Source organism: Camelus bactrianus, chromosome 16 (genome assembly GCF_048773025.1).
Source record: "Camelus bactrianus isolate YW-2024 breed Bactrian camel chromosome 16, ASM4877302v1, whole genome shotgun sequence".
In the NCBI taxonomy this organism is placed as follows: domain Eukaryota; kingdom Metazoa; phylum Chordata; class Mammalia; order Artiodactyla; family Camelidae; genus Camelus; species Camelus bactrianus.
The window spans coordinates 40,770,148-40,791,530 of record NC_133554.1 but is presented as its reverse complement, the minus strand read 5'-3'; the positions used below and the strand labels follow the sequence as shown (position 1 = coordinate 40,791,530).

Here is a 21,383-nt window from a genome sequence, read left to right as displayed (position 1 = left end):
GAACACCTTTTAGACATGAACTTCACAGGAGGCTTTTCCTTGATCCCCTCCAAGTCGGATTAAGAGTCCATTCTCAGAGCTCCCAAAGGGCCAGGCATAGCTCCACCACTAGGCTTAAACATTACTACAAGGCAAGGTGTCTCCCCCTTTAAAATGAGAGTCTCAAGGATCAGGCCCTGCCCTATCTGGCCCCTGCCCATCTCTCTGTCTTCTTTCCACATCACTCATCCCCTCACTCTCTGCATTCCAGCCACACTGGCCTCCTGCCCAGTCTTCTCCATGCCATGTTCCTTCTACCTCAGGGCCTTTGCACACACTGTTCCTGCTGCCTAGATGCTCTTCCCCCCATATTTCCATGTAAGAGTTACCCCTTCTCTAGGACTCAACATAAAGCATCACACCCTCAGGGAAGCCTCTCCAAATCCCCAGATTAAGTGAGCACCCCCATTCACCTAATTGCCTGTTTCCATGGTCAAATCAGCTGCACATGGGTAATTATGTGTATAATACTCATTCCTCCCCATCAGTGCCTTAAGACAAGGGACCATGTTGGTCCTGTTCACTGCTGTGCAACAGTTGGGCACAGAGTCGGGGTTTTGAAAATGTCTGAGAGTGGCTGGAGGACAGGAGGACAGACGTGAGCTGGAGCCAGGGAAAATAACTTCCCCAGGTCTCCCCTGGGATCCTTGGTGCCCAGCCTGGCTGCAGGGATCTGTAGCGCTCTCTTTTAAGGAGCCTAGCATTACAAGGAACCTGGCACTACAAGGCAGCACGCCCCAGGGAGGAGATAAAAGTGTTTGCTCTTCTAAAATGTGCTACAACAGCTTTTGGCTGCTGCTGAGCGTGAGACAATGTCAGGGAGAACTGAAGGCAAGGCTAGAAGGACACCAGGGGTCACACGGGGCCCTCCTACAAGAGTGCAGCTCTCCCCAGCTCGTCCAATCCAGCCATGGAGGACACATCATCTCGCCTGGTGTCAGAAGAGAGAGGGAGAGGGATGGTTTCATCCCAAGCTCTCCCCGCAGGGGCTACATAGGGCTGGAAGAACTGAGTCATCTGGTAAGACGAATTAACTACAGGGCAAAGACTCCTGCAAATCACGCAGGTCTCCACTCTTCTTGGGCATCTCAGATGAATTTTCCTATCTTCCTTTGATGTTTCAGCTCTGTCCCCTGCAGGCTCACAACATCTAATTGCAAATTTCTTGAACTTGGTCCCACTGGGAAATGCTTGGCACGGTGTGACAGATAAAGAGGTGCTCTTGGGCTGATCCCATACCAGGGACCCCCAACTCCTTGGAGGGATAGGAAGAGGCAGCCCTGAGAGGCCAGTAGGTGGAGACGGCCTGACCGAACCAGTGCTGAGGGCTCATGGGGCTCAGAGATAACAGGAAAACTGGAGGCAAACCAGAACTGGAGAGGCCCTGACACAAGCATGGCAGAAACCTGCAACGCTTCAAGGTGGGCTGTGCACCCAGCCCAGGGGGCAACTCTTTGTAAACTAGACAAGCCATTCCTGTCTGCCAGTGCAGGCGCTTGACCATAAAGTGGGCATCCGGAGATCAAAGGCTCCCCACCACCAGGGACATGGGGACTGAAGGCTCGGTGCCAGGGGATGGGTCCTCTTAACAGAGAAGGCACAGGAAGCAACCTGGCTCCGCGGAGCCTGCTGTGATAGGAAGAACACAGGCCTAGGGGTCAGATGGACCTGGTGAGCCCCAGCCCCGCTGCTCACAAGGTAAGTGACTTGGGGGAGGACCTCAGCCTCACTGTCCTCATCTGAGAAATGGGGGTAAATTCCGTATGATGGTTAAATGAGTGAATGGCTGTTAAGTACCCAGCTCAGGGCCAGGAGTGTGGTGTGTATTAGACAGACCCTTGCCTCCAAACTGCTCTTTCTGGGGCCCTGAATCTTGTCAAAGAAAGGAGGGGAGTAGGGAGAGAGGGGAGGAAGGCCTGCCCGGGTCTCGGAGGTACTCACTTGGCTCGCAGGGCTAGCTGCCGATCGTTGGGGCAAACCCACTGATTACTCCCGCTGCCGAAGATGGTGTCGGCCATGGCTTGGAGCGCCCAGCCAGGGTGGGGAGTCACAGCTGCGGTGAGAAGAGGGAAGAAGAAAGAGCAGGTCACTGGCTGGGGTGCAGATGGCAGGCATGGTCCCACAGGCACCAACGTCGGTACTTTCACCCTGTCCTCATACGTTGCCCGCCCCGCCCCCACCCCACTCCCGACGATGTCTGCAATCTCACCATCAGAATCACTCCTCTAGCAAAAGGCTATCCCTCAAAGCTCCTTTTTCAAAAGACTCATGATTCTGGGAAGGGTAGCTGAGGACCGTGCACCTAAGTGACAAGATTGGGCTTGACGGGCAGGACATCAAAGGGACAGAATCAGAAAGGAGAGAAGAGTCATTTCCAAGTCAGTGGGCAAGCCCCAAGCGCGTGTGATCCCTGTTCCGTCTGAGGACAACCCCTGCTGTACCGCTCCGTCCCCTGGGACCACAATGAAAATGACCCCCTCCCTTGGGAATCCTGCAAGGAGGCAACCCTGTTCCAGAACTTCCTGGTGGTTTAACTTGTGTGGTCTAGCTCAGCTAGCTTTCTCCTTGCCGCCAGGGATATGTGCTAGGGGAGAGGAAGGAGGGGAAAGGAGAGATGGCTTTGAGAGACTCCCAATCCCAGAGCAAAGAGGGGTGGTATTGAGTTATCCACACTCCCCTGGTCTAATCCCATCCAGACCAGTGGTTTTCAAACACAGGACTCCTTTACACTCTTAAAAACCACCGAGGTTGGAAATGAGCCTGGCAGTTCCTCAAACGTTACACAGTTACCATTGAGACCCAGAAATGACTTCAAGGTATAAACCCAAGAAAACTGAAAACATATGGCCACAAACTTGTACATGAATAGTCACAGAAGCGTTATTCATAGTAGCCAAAAAGTGGGAAGAATTCAAATGTCCATCAGCGGATGAATGGATAAAATGTGGCATATATGTACAGTGGAGTATTATTCAGTTATAAGAGGAAATGAAGTACTGACAGAGACCACAACATGGAAGACCCTGGAAAATACGCCAAGTGAAAGAAGCCAGTCACTGAAGACCATACATTGTACCGTTCTGTTTATGTGAACTGTCCGGAACAGGCAACTACACAGAGGCAGAAAGCAGACTGGGGGGGAGGGTATAGCTCAAGTGGTAGAGCGCATGCTTAGCATGCATGAAGTCCTGGGTTCAATCCCCAGTACCTCCTCTAAACATAAATAAGTAAACCTAATTACCTCCCCCTCAAAATAAAAAACTGTTTTAAATTAAAAAAAAAAAAAGGAAGCAGGTTAGTGGTTGCCAGGGGCTGGGAGAGGAGGGGAGGGAGGAATCCGAGTGACTGTTAATGGGTTCGGGGATTCTCTTTCAGACGATGAAAATGTTCTGGAATTAGATGGTGGTGATGGTTGCACAACTTGGTGAATTCACTAAAACCACTGTGTTGTACCCTTTAAATGTCTGAATTTTATGGTATGTGAACTACATCTCATTAAACAGTTATAGAAAATTCTCAAGAACTTCAAATGATGTGGGCTCTATCCATTGATATTTACCATGGAAATTAAAACTGAGGGAAAATGTTAAAATTATTAATTCATCAAAAAATTAACTTCAGTTAAAAATAAAAAAAACCCACATGAGATGATTACATATTATGTTAAAAAAGCTATATTTTCCAAACAAAAACAATTAGAATAATGGCACTGTTTTACATTTTTAAGATCTACAATGTCTGGCTTAACAAAAAACAGCTGGATGTTTGCATCTGATATTTCATTCAATCTTCTGTGATATGCGGGGTTGTAAAAGTGGATGAAGGACACCCAGACTCTCACAGACAGGTACTGTAGTTGGAAGAGGGTGGAGTATTTTAATAGCCTTCCCAGATAATTGTGGATATTTTTCTTTCACAACGCACCCAAACTCAATAGATGATCATTTCTTGAAGATTAGTTCCAATGTGCCATCCTAAACCATGTCAATGAACTTTTCATCTGTATATTTGTGGGAGAACTTGACCAAGTGTTTATTTTTTTCATTATTATTACAATAGTTTTGACCTTGTGGACCCTCTGAAAGGCGCTGGGAACCCCCAGAGAGCCTGTGGTTTGAGAACTGTTGTTCCAAACCAATGTCACTCACTTCTGCAATGACCAGCAGGGAGCAGCGTGCAGACCACAGTTAACTGACTCACACAGGGACTGAGCCTACCACCTCCACCGCAATGGTCTCTGTATCCCACTCGGCTGATCCGGGCACACAGTCCCCACACTGAGCCACCTCAGGAGAGAGACTTGGGTACCTCGGGGCCCCAAAGAGCCAGCTGTGGAGACCCCATGGCCAGGCCCAGCCCTGGGAGGGCTCCTGGTGCCACTGTCACCAAAGGCTTCTGTACATTGAAAGTTATGACCTCCCAAATGAGGCTCACATTTAGTCCAGGGAGACACAGCAGGGTCCAAAATGACACAGTCATCAAACAGCTTTAAATCAGTCGGTGTTCCACTTCTAGCCTTCAGTGTGCTCCGTTTTGTTTTGCTGCTTTTTTAAAAAAAAAATTCTGGTATTTTGTGAATAGCAGTCACACTGCTCCATGGGTGTGAAAATGTTACTCTATTCCAAGGAAACATTCAAGACATACTAGTAGCTCTGTTTCCTTATCATCATTTTAAAAAATATTCTGGGAGCTTCAAGAAACAGAAGTGATGGGGTCTCTCTAACGGGGGCAGACTGTACCTGGGGCTTCCAGGCAGCCACCTGTCGTCCCTGGAAGACGTTGCCACTCCTGCCACAGCCTGCAGGGGGGCACCACGACTCAAGCCCCTGCTCCCAAGACTAGAAGACCCTGAGCCTTCCTGCCCATCCTGTGGCACCCGGTGTAGCGGGTATGGAGGTGGCCCCTCTGCTCGGCCAGGCACCCCCACAGAAGCAGGGGTGCACCAGCGGTGACCCCAGAGGGGAGAAGCAAGCCAGGGGACCTCAGGCTGGGAACAATTCCATCATCTGCAGAAGCTTCTGAATCAAAAAGGAGTGGAGCTGAGCAGGGGGAGGAGGCAGAAGAAAGAAGGCATCCTGTGCTCCCATGCTCGGACCTTCACCACCTTTATGGTGGGACAGGTGGGGACATCCAGGAGACAGCGACAAGCACAGGGGGAGATGCAGCAACTCCCCACGGCCCCAAACACATCACCCCCAAATGAATCTCTAGGGAATGAGCCCCTATTGTCCCCTTGGGGTCACGTTTGAGGGGGCCAGAGTTTGGGGACCACTGGCAAGAGAACCATAAACTAACATTTATCTGTCCTCTGACTCATATGAAGTCTATTCCTTTTCTTCCCTTTTCTTTGTTTTTTAACTTCAGTCCAAACAATTCTGCAAACCACCCACAGGCTACCATCCTGCTCTTTCTCAATCTAATCATTATTTTTGCTGTTCAGCAAAAGAGAGAAGAGCGAGGTTAAGAGACTGAGAAAAGGTGACACCCCTGCAGGTCTGCTCACCCTTAACCAGTATTACCTTCTCTGCATCAGGTCACCCTGCACCGTGAGCAGGAAGGGAAGGGTTTTGTGGCAGTGAGGATGACTCAACCAGGAGAGAAGAGACCGGGAAAGTCTGGCTTTTATGCAAACTTACTGGAAGACCAGAAACAAGTCAGTTATTTCCCCTTTGGTTCCCAGGGGAGCTGAGACAGACAGGCTAGAGGGATTGCCCCGGGCAATTCCAACAGATTCCCACCTGTCGAGAGGCAGGAGGGAGGCAGGGGTGGCAGGTGGGGGACCAGAGAAGGGTCCTGGGGCAGGAGGTTGGTCGCTGCTCCAACCTGTAGGGGGGATCTGAGCTCCCACCCCAGCCTAGTCCCTGGGGCAGGGAGGAGGAGGCATCCTGTGTCCCCCATCCCTCTTGCTCCGGGGGCTTTGGGGCCAAACGGTACAGAGAGGTCCAGGGAGATGAGAGATGCCACCTCCCAGAGCCTGAGGCTGTGGGCACTGGCTGGCAGGGTCTTCAACAACAGAAGTTTGTGTCGGAGCACATCCACAGTGGTGGCTCTGATTGAGAACCTAGGCCCAGTCCAGGGACCATGGGGCCGGCTCCAGGCCACGGCTGGCACCTCGGAAGGCACAGCTGTCCCTCGTCCATACGGGGCAATCTCAGGACAGGTGGCGAGAGAGGAGAGGCAGCTCGGGAAACACATTTTAGGAAACTGACAACACAGTCAGCGTAAGTTCCCCAAACCTCTTCAGTCTGAGCCACCTGACAGCCCCAGGACCAACCAGCCCACCCCTGTCCCCAGCTGCCTGCACGAACCTCCTGGGCTCTGCTCCCCCCGCAGTGGGGACATCAAGGAGGACGAAGGCAGGGAGGGCCCCTTCCCAAGACCCTGCTGCATCAGGACCAGGCCCTCGTAAGAGTCAGGTCCTTCAGACTCCCAAAGAGCGGTCCACGTGAGCAGAACATGGACCGCACCCCTGGATTAACACACGTCAGTCTGCCCAGGACAAAAGTCAAATCACGAGGGACCAAAACGGGAGCTTAGAGAGGGGAAGTAAAGAGTAGGGAGCGAACCCACACATTCATGAGGGGAAGGACAGAACTGGCCTGACGCCGCCAGGAGGGGAGCAGACAGAGGGCTGAGTGGGGGCCTGGCCTTGCTCTGTTACCCAGGGGAGAAGCAGTTCATGGGGCCAGGCTGGAGGTCCTTCCTCTGTGACAGCAGAGATGCTAGGGGTGTGTGTGTGTGTGTGTGTGTGTGTGTGTGTGTGTGCGCGTGTCCATGTTCTGCTGGGGAACAAAGACCTTCCTTCTATTGGCATCTCTCCCTCCATCCTCCCCGTCTAGACTGGGGGCTCCTGGGGGGCTGCCCTCCATCCCGGCACAGGGCCCGCTACAAAGTAGATGTTCAGTGAATAACCCGGCAGTGGAACTGATTTCATAGGAGAGAGCCCTTCCCAGACAAGCAGGAATTCAGACAAGCCTGCATGCTCAGAGCAGGGCTGGGCTCTGACTACCCTTGTTCGCTTGTTCACTCCCCCGGCAGTTAGTTCCTTAGGACTCCCCATGTGGCAGTCAGCGCCCAGGGGCTCCGTCTGACAGCGGAGCCCCCTCCCTGCAGAGGGGCTGGTGTGCCCACAGGGCCTCCAGGTGCCGCCTGCATCCCGCTGGGCGAGACAAGCTGAGCAGAGGCTGCACCCTCCCCTGCACTTCTAAACCCTGCAGCATGAGAGCTGGGGACCCTGCGGGGGACAGAACAGGAGGTCCTAGAGGGTGGAGGTTTGTGAGCCCCAGGCAACTTTCCGAGGCAGAACTATGAAAGCAAACACATTCTTACAGGGAGATCAGTTCTCTCCTTAATGTCAAAAGCTCATCACCCTGGGTGTTTGCTGCTGCAGGCAAATGCTGGAGTCACAGCCAGACTCCCCCAGGCAATAGTCAAAATGCAACCTCCTGTGGTCGCTCCCAGGTGCTGTAGACTATGCACCCCAAATGCACTCACCGCCCACCCCCAGATGAAGACGCTTCCCACCTTCATGTAAGATCTCCCCATGTTTCCCTAGGTATTTGTGCAGAGATTTTAAATAAAATTGAGTTCTCACCACATACGCTGTTTGTTCTGTTGTCTTGATCACACTGTACTTTCTCACATTATTGAAAGTCCTCAAAAACATCATTCTTACTTATAACTTGGTATTCTGAATATCTTTTATCATTTTCCTGATGGGGGAGGCACAGAGATGGTTTCCAATTTTGTTCTATTATATTTGACACTAAAATGGATATCCTGGGAGATAAATCTTTACGCCCACCTCTGATTATTTCCTTAGGATAAATCCCCCAAAGGGAAAGGAAGTGCATTTTTTTTTGAAATGTACTTTTGAGATGACTCTCCCTACAGGTAACGTTCACAGCCGCTCAAAGGTGTCACCTGCAGGCCGCGTGCCCGCTTTCTCCAAAGCGCATCCTAGAATCATTCGCTACAAAAAGTTCTGTTGTGTCCTGTTGGCCTCATGTGGATTTTGTATTTTCAAACTCAGAACTCAGAGATGGAAGAATCTATCTGTCAATCTCCAATAAGTTGCTTTTAATAATGTGTACAGTCCTAATCACTAAAAAAAAAAAAAAAAAAAAAAGACCTTTTCTCTGCAAACATTCAAGTCTACTTAAAAGAAGGCTTCGCCCTCTTAATGGACTTCGTGCACTTTGACCCTGGTACAGGGGCAGTGGACTTAATGCCTAAGGTACCTGGTGGTCAGGTAACCCCATGCCAGCCGAAAGTTCTTGCCACAAAGGGGCAGGGTCTCCACTTCCACACAGGCCCGTGGCGAGGATGAAATGAAAACATACCTGTAAACTCCAGAGAGAGGCGCACATCACTACTAACCCAGGAAAACGCTGCTGTGTGACCCAACCTTCCAAATCTTACAACCACTTTAAAAAAGTGTGGAAAACCCTTCCGGCCTGCAGCTATCTCTGGGATGTACCAGGTTCTGAAAAAGATACCAGAGGGCAAAACAAACTGCCCTTTGAGAAGGATTACACCCACTCCCTGGGGCCATGCCCTGCCTACACTGACTGCCAAGCGAGGACAGCGCCTTCTCACTCGCACCTTCTCCTGGCGGGGGGAGGTTCCCTCTCCCACCTTCAGACCCTGGCATTTTTACCTCCTTGGTTTTATTTCAGGGACACTTTCACTGATACAACTGAGCACGACTGACGCCCCAGGGTGGGATGTGAATGGATGAGCTTTTCTGGAGCCATAGGGTCCGACCTTGTGGGAGGAGCAGAGAGGATGCAGGGAGAATGGCGGGAAAAAGGCAGGTGGGATGGCAGGTGCTGAAGAGAGCCGCAGGGTCTAGGAGGGGCCACCATGTGGAAAGGCAAACACAAGGCACCAGCAAGTGCAGGATTCCACGTCAACAAAAGTGCATCTTTCCACCAGGTGCAGGGTTGGTGGAGGGGTCTTCCGGGAGCAGATGAACCATGATGAATGAAAGACAAGGCCCGGCCAAGAGCAGCAGCCTACCCACAGACTCAGGTGCAATGAAGAAGTGGTGTACACGCACCCTGATGTTCACAGCAGCACTATTTACAGTGACCAAGACGTGGAAACAACCTAAACGCCTGGCGACAGATGACTGGATAAAGAAGTTGTGGTATATTTATACAATGGAATACTATTCAGCCATAAAACGACAACATAACGCCATTTGCAGCAACATGGATGTCCCTGGAGAATGTCATTCTAAATGAAGTAAGCCAGAAGGAGAAAGAAAAATACCATATGAGATTGCTCTCATATGTGGCATCTAAAAAAAAAAAAGAACATAAATACAAAACAGAAACAGACTCATAGACATAGATACAAACTTGTGGTTGCCAAGGTGGAGGAGGGTGGGAAGGGATAGACTGGGAGTTCAAAATTTGTAGATACTGACAGGCATATGTAGAATAGATAAACAAGATTATACTGTGTAGCACAGGGAAATATATACAAGATCTTGTGGTAGCTCACAGTGAAAAAAATGTGACAATGAATATATGTACGTTCATGTATAACTGAAAAATTGTGCTCTACATTGGAATTTGACACAACATTGTAAAATGACTATAACTCAAAAAAAAAGTTTGAAAAAAAAGAAGTTGTGGTATATTTATACAATGGAATACTACTCAGCCATAAAATGAATAAAATAATGCCATTTGCAACAACATGGATGGATCTGGAGATGGTCATTCTAAGTGAAGTAAGCCAGTAAGAGAAAGAAAAATACCATCATATCACCCATATGTGGAATCTAAAAAAAGAAAAAAGAAAATACTAATGAACTCATCTACAAAACAGAAACAGACTCATAGACATAGTAAACAAACTTACGGTTACCAGAGGGAAAAGGGGTGGGAAGGGATAAATTGGGAATTTGAGATTTGCAAATATTAACTACTATATATAAAATAGATAAACAAGTTTCCTCTGTATAGCACAGGGAAATATGTTCAATATCTTCTAGTAACCTATAATGAAAAAGAACATGAAAATGAATATATGTGTGTATATGTATGACTGAAACATTATGCTGTACACCAGAAATTGACACATTGTAAACTGACTATACTTTAAAAGAAAAGAAATGTTGTAGAAAGAGACTCACAGATGTAGAAAACAAGCTTATGGTTACCAGGGTGGGAAGGAGGGAGATAAATTGGGAGTTCAGGATTAGCAGATATAAACTACTACAGACAGAACAGATAAACAATGTATAACGGAATCACTATGCCATACACCAGAAATTAACGCAACGTTGTAAATCAACTCTACTTCAGTTTTTTTTTAAATGGAGGGGAAAAAAAGAAATGTTGGAAATCATCAAGTTAGGGAGTGATTATTATGTGGCATTACCATGGCAATAGTTAACTGGTACAAACGGCATCTGGTAAACAAAATCCCAATCCTGACCTCAGTATATTGCTGAGCCCCCTTCCCAGAAGTTGTTTGGAGTTTGATTTTCAAACTGAGCAGTGTAAAGGCCAAAAGACCACATGAGGGAGACAAACAGAAGCACAAAAAGCAAGAAAAACCCACTTTACTCCCCACCCACGTGCCAGAGGAAGGGCCTGGAGCCTTCTCAGGTGGCCTGTGCAGGGCTGGAAAAGGGGCACCATCCCAGTGCCAGATCCAAGCTGCGGCCTGCAGAGCCGCAAGGGAAAGGACCGGAGCCTGCATTCAGCCTCTGGAAAGAACGCTGTGATCCTTTAGTCATGTCTGCCCTGGGTGGAGCAGGGAGAACGGCTGCACATTCACTGGGGCTGCTGAGTTTGCCATCCAGACAACTAGCTGTGCCTGGGCTGGGGTGTCGGGGGAGGAGATGAGGGTCTAAAGGAGGGAGAAAAGGCAGAGAGGAATATGAAAGAATACTTGCCTCCCAGCCGGTGCTTCCAGAGGCCTCAAAGACACCATGTGAGAGCCCTCAGCTCTACACCCAGGTATTAATATTCCAGGGAACCCTTAGCAACAGGCCCTGACATCTGCTCTGTTTCTATGATACGGGAAACACGATCATAGCGGCAAGATAAGGTGAGCGGAGATACCAACATTTCCTCCACCTGTCACGTGGCGCTCAGAGGATGAAAGATTCAGACAGGAAGCCTCAAAGGTCTGTCTGAAACCCAGGGGAAACTCTCTGTGGGCTAATTATGCACAAGGCAGGGCTAGAGAGCATTCAGGAGATGAGACAGGAGCCCCTGGGAAGCTACAGACTGACAAACATCCCTAGGACTCACCCTGTCAGCAGGCGTCCTGCCAGAACGGTTTCCTGGGATGACAGCCCTCCCACTCCCGGTTTCAATTCTTCCCCTCTCTTGATCCATACTCTGGCAAAAGCTTCCCAATTGGACTTTGGACCTCCTAGGGCTCACCTCAGCCCCTTCCCTTGCAGCCAGAGAGGTCACCCTTAAAGCACAGGTCAGACCATGCGATTCCCTTGCTCCAAAACTTTCAATGGCTCCCCAGTGCCAAAGCAAAAAACCCCAAGCTGCGCTCAAGGCCATCCATGCATGACCTGACCCAAACTGCCCTTCCAGTCTCACCTGCCACCACATCCCTCCACAAAGCCCATGGTCTCATCACTGGGAACCTGGACGCATTCTGGCTGCTCAGCTTTGTCTCTGGAACTTCTCCCGTGACCTACCTTCTCTGCACCCCGTCTACCTGCAGAGGCCCAGTACCACCTCCTCTGGGAATTCTCTAACTCCTCCCCACCCAATCCTCACCCAGAATCGACCCCACTTGTCTCCCCTCAGTGTTTCATTCCACTCTGGGTCCCAGGAGGTATTTACTTCCATTACCCCTATGAAGATTGCAGCTCTCAGGATGAGGGATGCAGGTTCACCTTTATAGAATGATTGCTGGCCTATGAGAGCTTACTGTAGCCCATGCAATAAAGCCCAGCCCCCTGGCTTGGAATTTAAGGCTGCACAGTATGACACCCCCCCGCACTCCCACCTCTTAATCTTCCTCCCAGCCACACGCAGGCCCTTCCACTGAACAGGTCTTGCCTGTCCTGTCTGGGGCGCCCTCTGCAAAGAGGTTTACACCAACTAATGCTGCAGGGAAACCCCCAAAGAGCTCTAACTCTTGAAGGGCCAACAATGGCACACCCAGGAATAATGTCACAATCAATATCAAAAATGACAAATGACCTGGAAAAGGGCTTACAGCAAGACTAGATGCAAGAGGTACACTAAATGGTAGACACGCTGATGGCACAAGACAACAGTCATGTACCCACGAAGAGAATGCAGAGTTCATGCGTTAGAGAGCAGGGTTTGGGATTATGGGTGAATTCACTTCTGTTACCATTTCCTAAGGATGACTTAGTAAGAGTCAGACAAACGAGGGCCCTACCTATCTTCCTGGCCCTCTCAGATTCCTCCTCTCAGGTGGGGCTCTCTAAGACCCCGCAGCCCCTGTTTACATTCCTGCGGCCTTTCCTGTCTGTGCCCTGCAAGGTAGTCAATCCTGGATGCCCCTGGCGTATGTATTCCAGAGCACACCCTCCCTGAGTCCCAGGGCTAAGAGTCTCCTGCTGTCCTCAGAAAGACAAGAAGTACTACTTTGAGCTCCACTGCCCTCATTCATTCATTCAACAAACAAGCTCTGAGCACTGACTCTGCACCAGGCACATGGCACATCTCAGCTGACTGCAGAGCAAGCCAGGGCAGCTCCTTGCACCCCCAGAAGTCCTCACGTGGTGCACAGGTAGGAGCCCCACTGATTGCTGCAGGGTCTTCTCCCCAGGAAAGTAAATCCTCACCCCAAAAACCCAAATCACCGCCCGTCTCTTTGTTTCACTGAGACCATTTTCCCCCTTCCAAGCTGAAATGGTACCTGCAGCTTCCAACTGAAATGAACTGCAGAGCATCCCACTTCCTCCCCCTCTAACTTCAGGTGCCAGTCCTCCAATTTTAACAGCCACAAGCTCTGCCTGCATGTCCCCGGAGGCACAGCTCACTTCTGTCATTTCTAAAAGGCCTGTAACAGAGCGAGAGGAAGCCCCGGATCAAGATGATCACAGGGCTGACGGCAGCTGACTGCAGGGCAACCACACTCCTCGGGCAGGACTCGCCCTCGAACACACAGTGAGGAGGGGAGCCTCACAGGCCCAAAGCAGTGCTCCGCTCCCCGCCGGACTGCATGGTATTAGCCTCCTAGGGCTGCTGTCACCAAGTACCACAAGCTGGGAGGCTTAAAACAGTCCCAGAGCCTGGAAGTCCAAAACCAAGCTGTTGGCAAGGCCAAGCTTCCTCCGAAGGATCCAGAGAAGAATGTGTCTAGAGAGGAATCAGAATCGCTCTTAGCTTCTGGTGTTTGCTGGCAATGTTTGACATCCCTTGGCTGGTAACTGCATCAACCAATCTCTGTCTTCATTTTCATGTGGCATTCTTCCCTCGGTGTCTCCACATGCTGTCTCCCTGTGTCTCCTGACATAGTGGATTAAGACCAAAGCAGATTCCAATATGACCTCATCTTAACTAATGACATCTGCAATGCCCCTATTTCCAAACAAGGGCATATTCTGAGGTTCTGGGCATTAGGACTTCAACATGTCCCCTTGGGGGACACAATTCAACCCATAATACATGGGAAAAAGAGAAGCCAGAGCCCTGCCTTGGGCTGGGGACAGCAGACACAGTGGCCCTATATGTATGCACAGATGTTTTAACGAGTCTAAAATGCCCCCTGGGGTTCCTGGAGTGCTAAGGTCTATGTCTAATACAGGGAGTTCTTATGGTTGATGCAAAAAGAGGATTCAGGAAAACCATCTCCTTTGGTCACTGCTTGTCTTGGGAGTTCTTAACCGGGGAGCTGTGAACTTGGGTGGGAACAAATGACATCTTTATTTTCATTAACCTGCAACTAAAAGGATCTATTTCCCTTCATTATGAAAGTAGGCAACACACTACAGTTGTATTAAAAGGACCTGTGTTTTGGTCATTAGTAGAATCACAGATATTTTCATATCACAATACAGAGAGATATCTCAAAATATTATTTATGCTCATCACTACTTTAAAATTACAATATTTATTAGACCTACTGCAAGGCCATTTACTTAACAACTCAAAAAAAAAAAAAAAGCCCATAGGTGACTATATCAAAAGCTTGTTTAAAAAAAAAATTCTGATAATGATACATCAATATAGTTGGTTTCCTCTGTAATCGTGATTGTGCACTGAGAACCATTATTTTGAGAAAGGCTCCACAGGGTCAGACTGTCAAAAAAGAGGTCAGTGGCACAAAAAATAAAGAACAGGAGATGGAATCAGAACTCAGCTCAAAGGTTACCAGTATAAAATCCAGCCTTCAGGGTAAGCAGGAGTCCGTGGCTCTGGGGGATTCTGCTCAGAAAACTCCCAGTCCTCCCAGGGGCTGCTAGGCACCTGGCTCGGGGAGCACGGTGAGGGGTGCGAATGCTATCTGCCTTGTAATGCACAAATGCAAGCCTGCTCCCATCGATGCAACTTGTGTGGAAAGACCTAGGCAAATGGCGTTTTCGCCAAGGAAATCACACCTGAGAGTTGCTTGTCAGAGGAGCCCAAGAGAACCCTCTTCATGAAGCAGAGAAGCCTCTGGAAGGAAAAAAGGCCCACCCCTTCTCACCCAAGCCTCAGGTGTGCTGACAGGGGCCGTCCTCCGTGCGCTCAGGTCCCCGGGAGCAGCTCCGGCACCGCTGCCTCCCGCCGCGGCCTCTGCCCGGCCCCGCAGGACACCAGCTCTCAGGTGGCCCTACTTGGGCTCTGCCAGGTCCTTCATCCTTCTCCTGCCTATGTCCCCAGAGCCGGGCTGTTTGCTTAAGGCCAGCAGCCAAGGCCACCCCACTGACCCAGCTGCTATCTGCAGCCAGCTGTCCCCTCTCGTTCATGGAAACACAAACAGACGTTTCTCTGTTCCAGCTCCAAGGTTAAGTATGGTGCTGCCCGGTGCCAGCTGTCAACTTCTCTGCCCGCTCCCTGTTCCTCTGGTGGAGGCTAAGACCCCAAAGAAGCGGGGGTGCCCATCACAAGTGACCACGGTGGGGACTGCTCAAGACTCGGGAGAGGTGGGGGGCCCCTGAGAGTCAGAGCAGGGACCACCTCCAAAACGTGGCTTGATAAGAGAAGATGAGCAGGGAAAAGGCCAAACAGAACCACCAGCATTTTGCCAGTGGTTTCCGAGTCTTCTAGGAGGTGCCCACAAATTAAAACATATCTGCACATGCTCAGCCTGGCCCTGAGCTACCAATTGGGAAGGGAAGGCAGCCGACCCACTGAAATTCGCTGCAATCCCAAGGAGGGTGGCACGATCACCCTCCCCATCCAGAGAAGGGGCTTGAGAGGTGCAGCCACCTGCTCAAGGCCACACAGCTGGCCCCTGGCACTTTCTATCCCCCTCCCTGCCTCCAAAGAGCCCTGGCTGCAGCGTGTGGGGCCAAATGAAAGCAGGAGGCCAGGGCGTATTCTCCAAGCCTCTCCCTCTCCCATGCTCCCAGCACTCGAGAGTGTGCCAGGAGTTCACGGAAACTGAGACCTGCAGGAATTGGCTGAACAGGAGTTCTGAGAAGGCTTAGGGTTACTGGGGCCAGACCAGAGCTGGAAGTACTGCCGAGGAGGCAGGCTGGCATGGATTTCCCAGAGCAGGCAGGCAGCAGCTGGGATTAGAGGTGCGAGGCCCGGGAGAAGGGCGGCAGGGCCTCAAATGCCGCTGTGGCTGCACGTATGCCCACAGACAGATTGGCACAAAGCCACAGGTCTCTGACAGCCCCTGCTCCCCACCATTCCCACGGCCTGACCCAGCTGCTCACCCAGACTTGAGTCATAGTATGATCCTAAATGGTTCCCCTGCCTCCTGGCTCCCCTACTCAGACCTAGCCCATCCTGCCACCAAAGGGGCCCTGCAAAAGCCTGGCTCTGCTCAGACACTTTCAAATCAAGCCCAACATCCTCACAGGAAAGTGCACGGCCATTCACTGGCTCTACATCACCTAGCCAAATTTTCTCCAAATGGAAACACTTGGCATCATCCCCTGTGTCCAAGCCCATGTCTCCTCCAGGCAGCCCTCCTGCTGCTCCCCGCTCCACACCCACTGCCCCAGCCTGAAGCAATTGCTCCCTCCTCAGTATCTTTACAAACACTCACTTTTTACTTCTTCCCAGCACTTCCCAGTTTCTGGTGATTTATGGATGTGTCTGACTGCTCCTACTGGACCAACACTCTTGGGCCCAGATGACACTCCAAACGTGCACTGGAACAGAGTTGAGAGTCCAGAAATAAACCCATGCATCTATGATCAACTGATTTTTAGGCAAGAGTGTCAAAACCACTCAATGGAGAAAGAAGAGTTTTCAACAAATGGTGCAATGACGACATGCAAAAGAATGAAGCTGGACCCTTATGCTACACCCCTTAAAAATTTTACTCTAAATGGACCAAAGACCTAAATATAAGATCTACAACTATAAAGCTCTTAGAAGTTCAAGGGGGCGGGGGGTGGGAAGGGATAGACTGGGATTTCAAAATGTAGAATAGATAAACAAGATTATACTGTGTAGCACAGGGAAATATATACAAGATCTTACAGTAGCTCACAGAGAAAAAAATGTGACAATGAATATATATATATATATATATGTTCATGTATAACTGAAAAATTGTGCACTACACTGGAATTTGACACATTGTAAAATTATTATAAATCAATAAAAACTGTTAAAAAAAAAAGAAGTTAATAGAGGGGCAAATCTTCACCACCTCAGATCTGGCAGTGGTTTCTTAGATATGACCCCAAAAGCATAAGCAACAAAAGAAAAAAAAATAAAGTGGATGTCACCAACACTTAAAAAAAAATTAAAGGACTAACCCTAATCCGAAATGTTTTCCTGAATACGTATCTCTTTCAATATTTTTATGGTACATTTACAGAAACATACTAAAAGACAAATGCTCACCCTACATACCTTTTATTAAATTTCATAAACAGCAGAATTATTGTTGCTTTCTGACTCTCACCTCTTATGTCTGACTTCCCTGTTGCCACAAACCTGATTCAAATTACTGTCCTGATTTTTATGGCTCAGGTCTATCTCGGGAATTTGAAAGAAAAAAGGTCTATTAATAAGTACTGCCTTCCAAGATCTTGAACAAAACAGGTGGCCTCATGGCCTGTCCCTTGCCACCCAGGCCCAGACAGCCAGCACAGCCCACCTGAGTCTCATGGGTGTGAGTCTCTAAAGGTGACTATGTGACTACATAGTCCTGGGAGGTAAGAATGCTAAAAAAAAACAAAACAAAAAACTGTTACCCTGGTCTTGGAAATGTTTTCACCTCTCAAAAACGTGTTCCCATGTGCAACAAAAGATCTGTACAAGTATGTTTACAGTTCAATTGTCTTTAATGCACCCAAACAGAAAATTTAAAAAAATATTTTATTTTAGGAGGGAGGCAATTAGGTCTATTTATTTATTTATTTTTAGAGGAGGTACTGGGAATTGAACCCAGGACCTCATGCATGTTAAGCACGTGCTTTAACACTTGCGCTACATCCTCCCCCCAGGTAATCATTTCTAATGTCCATGTAGAGTGAAACACATAACTAAATGATTCATAAAATAGGGAGGGGGGACAAGAAAGAAGGTGAAATGATAACTCACAGAATGGAAAAAAAATATTGGCAAATCATATATCTGATAAGGGTCTAGTTTCCAGAATATGTAAAGAACTCCCACAACTCAACCAAAAAAGACAACTCAATTAAAAAAATGGGTAAAGAACTTGAATAGCCTTTTCTCCAAAGGAGATATATACATGCCTAAAAGCACATGAAAGGATGCTCAGCATCATTAGCCATCAGGGAAATGCAACCCAAAACCACAAGGAGATACCACTCCACGCTCACCAGGATGGCTATAGTTTAAAAAGTGGAAAATAACATGTGTTAGCAAGGATGCAGAGAAATCGGAACCCTCATACATTGCTGGTGTGAACGTACAATGGTGCTGCCACTGTGGAAAATAGTTTTGTAGTTTCTCCAAAAGTTAACTATAGAATTACCATACGACCCAGCAATTCTAATTCTAGGTACATACCCTAAAGAACTGAAAACAGGTTTTCAAATAAAGTACACAAATGTTCCCAGCAGCACTATTCACAATCGCCAAAAGGTAGAAACAACCCAAATGTCCATCAGCTGATGAATGGATAAACAAAATGTGGTGTAACTGAACAATGGAATATTATTTGGCCATAAAAGGAACAAAGTTATGATTCATGCTCAACATGGACAAATCTCAAAAATATTATGCTGGAAGACACTGGCCACAAAATACAACATAGTGTATGACTTCATTTATGTGAAAGGTCCAGAACAGGCAAATCTATAGGGACAGAAAGACAAGCCATTGTCTAGGGCTTATTGGCGGGGTGGGCAGGTAAGAGCCAAAGGATGTGGGGTTTCTCTTTGTGGAGATGAAAATGTTCTAAAACTGGCTGGAGTGATGGCAGCACCTGTCTGCGAATATACTAAAAACCACTGAATTGTATACTTCGCATGGGTGACCTATGTGGTATATGCTTTATACCTCAATAAGGAAAGCTGTTTAAAAAAGAAAACATGAGGCACAGTGGAGAATGAACTGGGGGTCTGGACAGGGCAGCCAGGTGCACAGTCTCCAGGGGACAAAGAGCTGGCCACTTACATTTTACTGTCACCCCCTGATGGTCTGGGGACAGATTAACTGCAAATTAACCTCAATAAAAAAAAAAAACAACAGATGGTGCATTTGTGAAAACACCGTGGGAGAGGGGCAGGGGAGGGAGAGAGAGAGAGAGAGAAAGCAAACATGGTCAAATGCTAAGAATTACCAAATCTAGGTGGAGGGATTTCTTTGTACTGTTTGTCAATTTTTTTCCTGTAATGGTTGAAAACTTTCACAACTTCCATAATGAGCTCTCAATGGGTCCAGCTGGAACAATTTGAACATCAACAACAAAAAATAGTACTGGATTATAACCAATAAGATAAAATAATTATCTGAGCCCCTATGATATAAGTAATTGAATAAGTAAACATGGGAGGGTGACAACTCTCTCCTACAGAAGGGCACCAGTTAATAAACATAGGCAGACCTCAGTTTATTGCACTCCACTTTGTATCTGCTAATCCCAAAGTCCTAATTCATCCCTCCCCTGCTTTCCCTTTTGGTAACCTTAAGTTTGTTTTCTATGTCTGTGTGTGTTTCTGTTTCATAAGTAAGTTCATTTTAGATTCCACAAATGAGTGATATCATATGGTATTTGTCTTTCTCTTTCTGACTTACTTCACATAGAATGACAACTTCCAGGTCCATCCATGTTGCTGCAAGTGGCATTATTTCCTTCTTTTTTATGGCTGAGTAGCATTCCTGTGTGTATATACCACATCTTTATCCATTCTTCACAATAAAGTATTTTTTAATTGAGGTATATAGCTTTTTTTTAGATAGAATGCTATTGCACACTCAACAGACTACAATATCATGTAAACACAACTTTTATATGCACTAGGGAACAAAAAAAAATTGTGACTCACTTTATTTCAGTATTTGCTTTATTACTGTAGTGGTCTAGGACTGAACCTGCAATATACTTGAGGTATGCCTTGTATAGAAGGAATGAAGGAAACAGAAGAATCAGCATTAAAATATTACAGTAATAACTGTTGCAGGCTAGATCCATGGATGGATACTAAAATTAGTAGGCAAAAGTTTGAGGAGAAACAGGACATTTACATTGTCTCCTCTAGATATTTATTAATTACAAAGTTAAAAAAAAATAGTAACTTACAGAGGAGAAGCTTGGCAGGCACTGCCTTAACCAAGGGATCAAGACTTAACATCACCAGTGATAAGACGTATTACGGACAACATGTCCCTCCTGATACAATGGACTAAGAAAGACACAACATCCTTTTGATGATATTCTTGCCAGAAATGGGTAACTACAATCTAATCATGAGAAAATAACAGATGAATCCAAACTGGAGGGAAATTCTACAGAACAACTGACCAGGACTCTTTGGAAAGGTGAAGGTCATGAATGATATGGAAAAAATGAGGGGCAGTTATATCGTTACATCAGATGTTAACGGGGCAAACAGGGTGAGAGGTCTGCAGGAACTCTCTGTACCATTTTGGGGGCAACATTTATAGAAGCCTAAAATAATTTCAAAATAAAAAGCTTTAAAATTTTTTCATAATTAAAAAACAAACAACTTTGATTAAAGGTGTCTATTGTTTGGAATCACTTCTACTAAGCGATATGTGATGTGAGGTGGCCTCATAGGATGGTGCACAGTCGAGGAACATCCTGTCCTTGCCCAGATCAGCAGCTGAGGGCCACCTGGGAAAGGTGAGAGGGGATTCAGGGGGTGACTGTGGGGCTCCCCCACTTCTTGACATGGACTCAAGGCTGAAGGGAGCAGGAGTTAGTGGAGGAAGGGGTGAGAATGTCTGCCAAAGTCTTCGCTTATTTCTGAGACAAAGGATGATCCACACAAGGAAAGAGAGGATGTAATCTAGAATTCTACCAACGTGGCCCTCTTGATGTCAGACAATTTATATGACTTCTGTTTGTTGGAAACAATTTCATGTGTATTATGTCTCTACTTTAAGATGGTGTGGGTTAAATACTAGATGACATATTTAATGCAACAACTTTCCAATCTGCTTAGTAACTTGTTTTCATTAGTTTTGCTTAAACAGTGAGTAGGGTCATGCAAGACCCTTTATCTCCCCCCATTAACCTGGTTAATGAAGACCATTCTGTCTCATAACCACTGTCTAGGTTATTAATGTCTTCTCCTTGTGGAGAATTTATAGCGTGCTCACTGACCCACCAGCCAGAAACGACGCTGACCCGTGTTCCAGGCAAGGGAAACAGAAGTGTAGTAAAATGTTAATAGCAGAACCCAAAGGGGTGGGCATAAAGGTGTACACTGCAAAATGCTTTCAACCCTGCCTTAAAGTTTAAATTTTTCATACTAAATTATTGTTTAAAAAAAGTAAAATCACAAATGAGTATTTTGGGCATTCAAACCGTAAACCCAGATTCCCAGCCTCAGTGGGAGAATGTTCCCAGGAGGCCCCGTTTGCAGAATAACACACCCACGCCTGTTCCTTTTCCCCACAGGCGTCCACAGGTGACTGGGCTGTCCGAGGGAGGAGGAAGCAGTGGGGCTTCCCTGCCACGGCCAAGGCTGGGGGCCTGTGGAGACAGTCTCCACATAAATGCATTCAGCTCCCTGGGTTCAGACTGAGTCAGGGAATGGACAGCAGTCA

At 47.7% G+C, this 21,383-nt stretch overlaps 1 protein-coding gene across 6 annotated transcripts in view; it reads right to left on the bottom strand.

Moving 5' to 3' along the window:
* RPH3AL (rabphilin 3A like (without C2 domains)) overlaps positions 1-21,383 on the bottom strand; it is a 142,496-nt gene that overhangs the window by 71,667 nt on the left and 49,446 nt on the right. For 4 of the 6 annotated variants that reach the window (XM_010958216.3, XM_074343203.1, XM_074343204.1 and 1 more), the window contains exon 2: positions 1,981-2,092. In XM_010958216.3, the coding sequence (XP_010956518.2) occupies positions 1,981-2,057 (77 nt within the window). In that variant the 5' untranslated portion in view covers positions 2,058-2,092. Of the gene's footprint in view, positions 1-1,980; positions 2,093-8,279; positions 8,462-14,694; positions 14,828-21,383 lie in introns of those variants that run through there. The other 2 variants (XM_010958213.3, XM_074343205.1) reach the window with 2 other exon arrangements.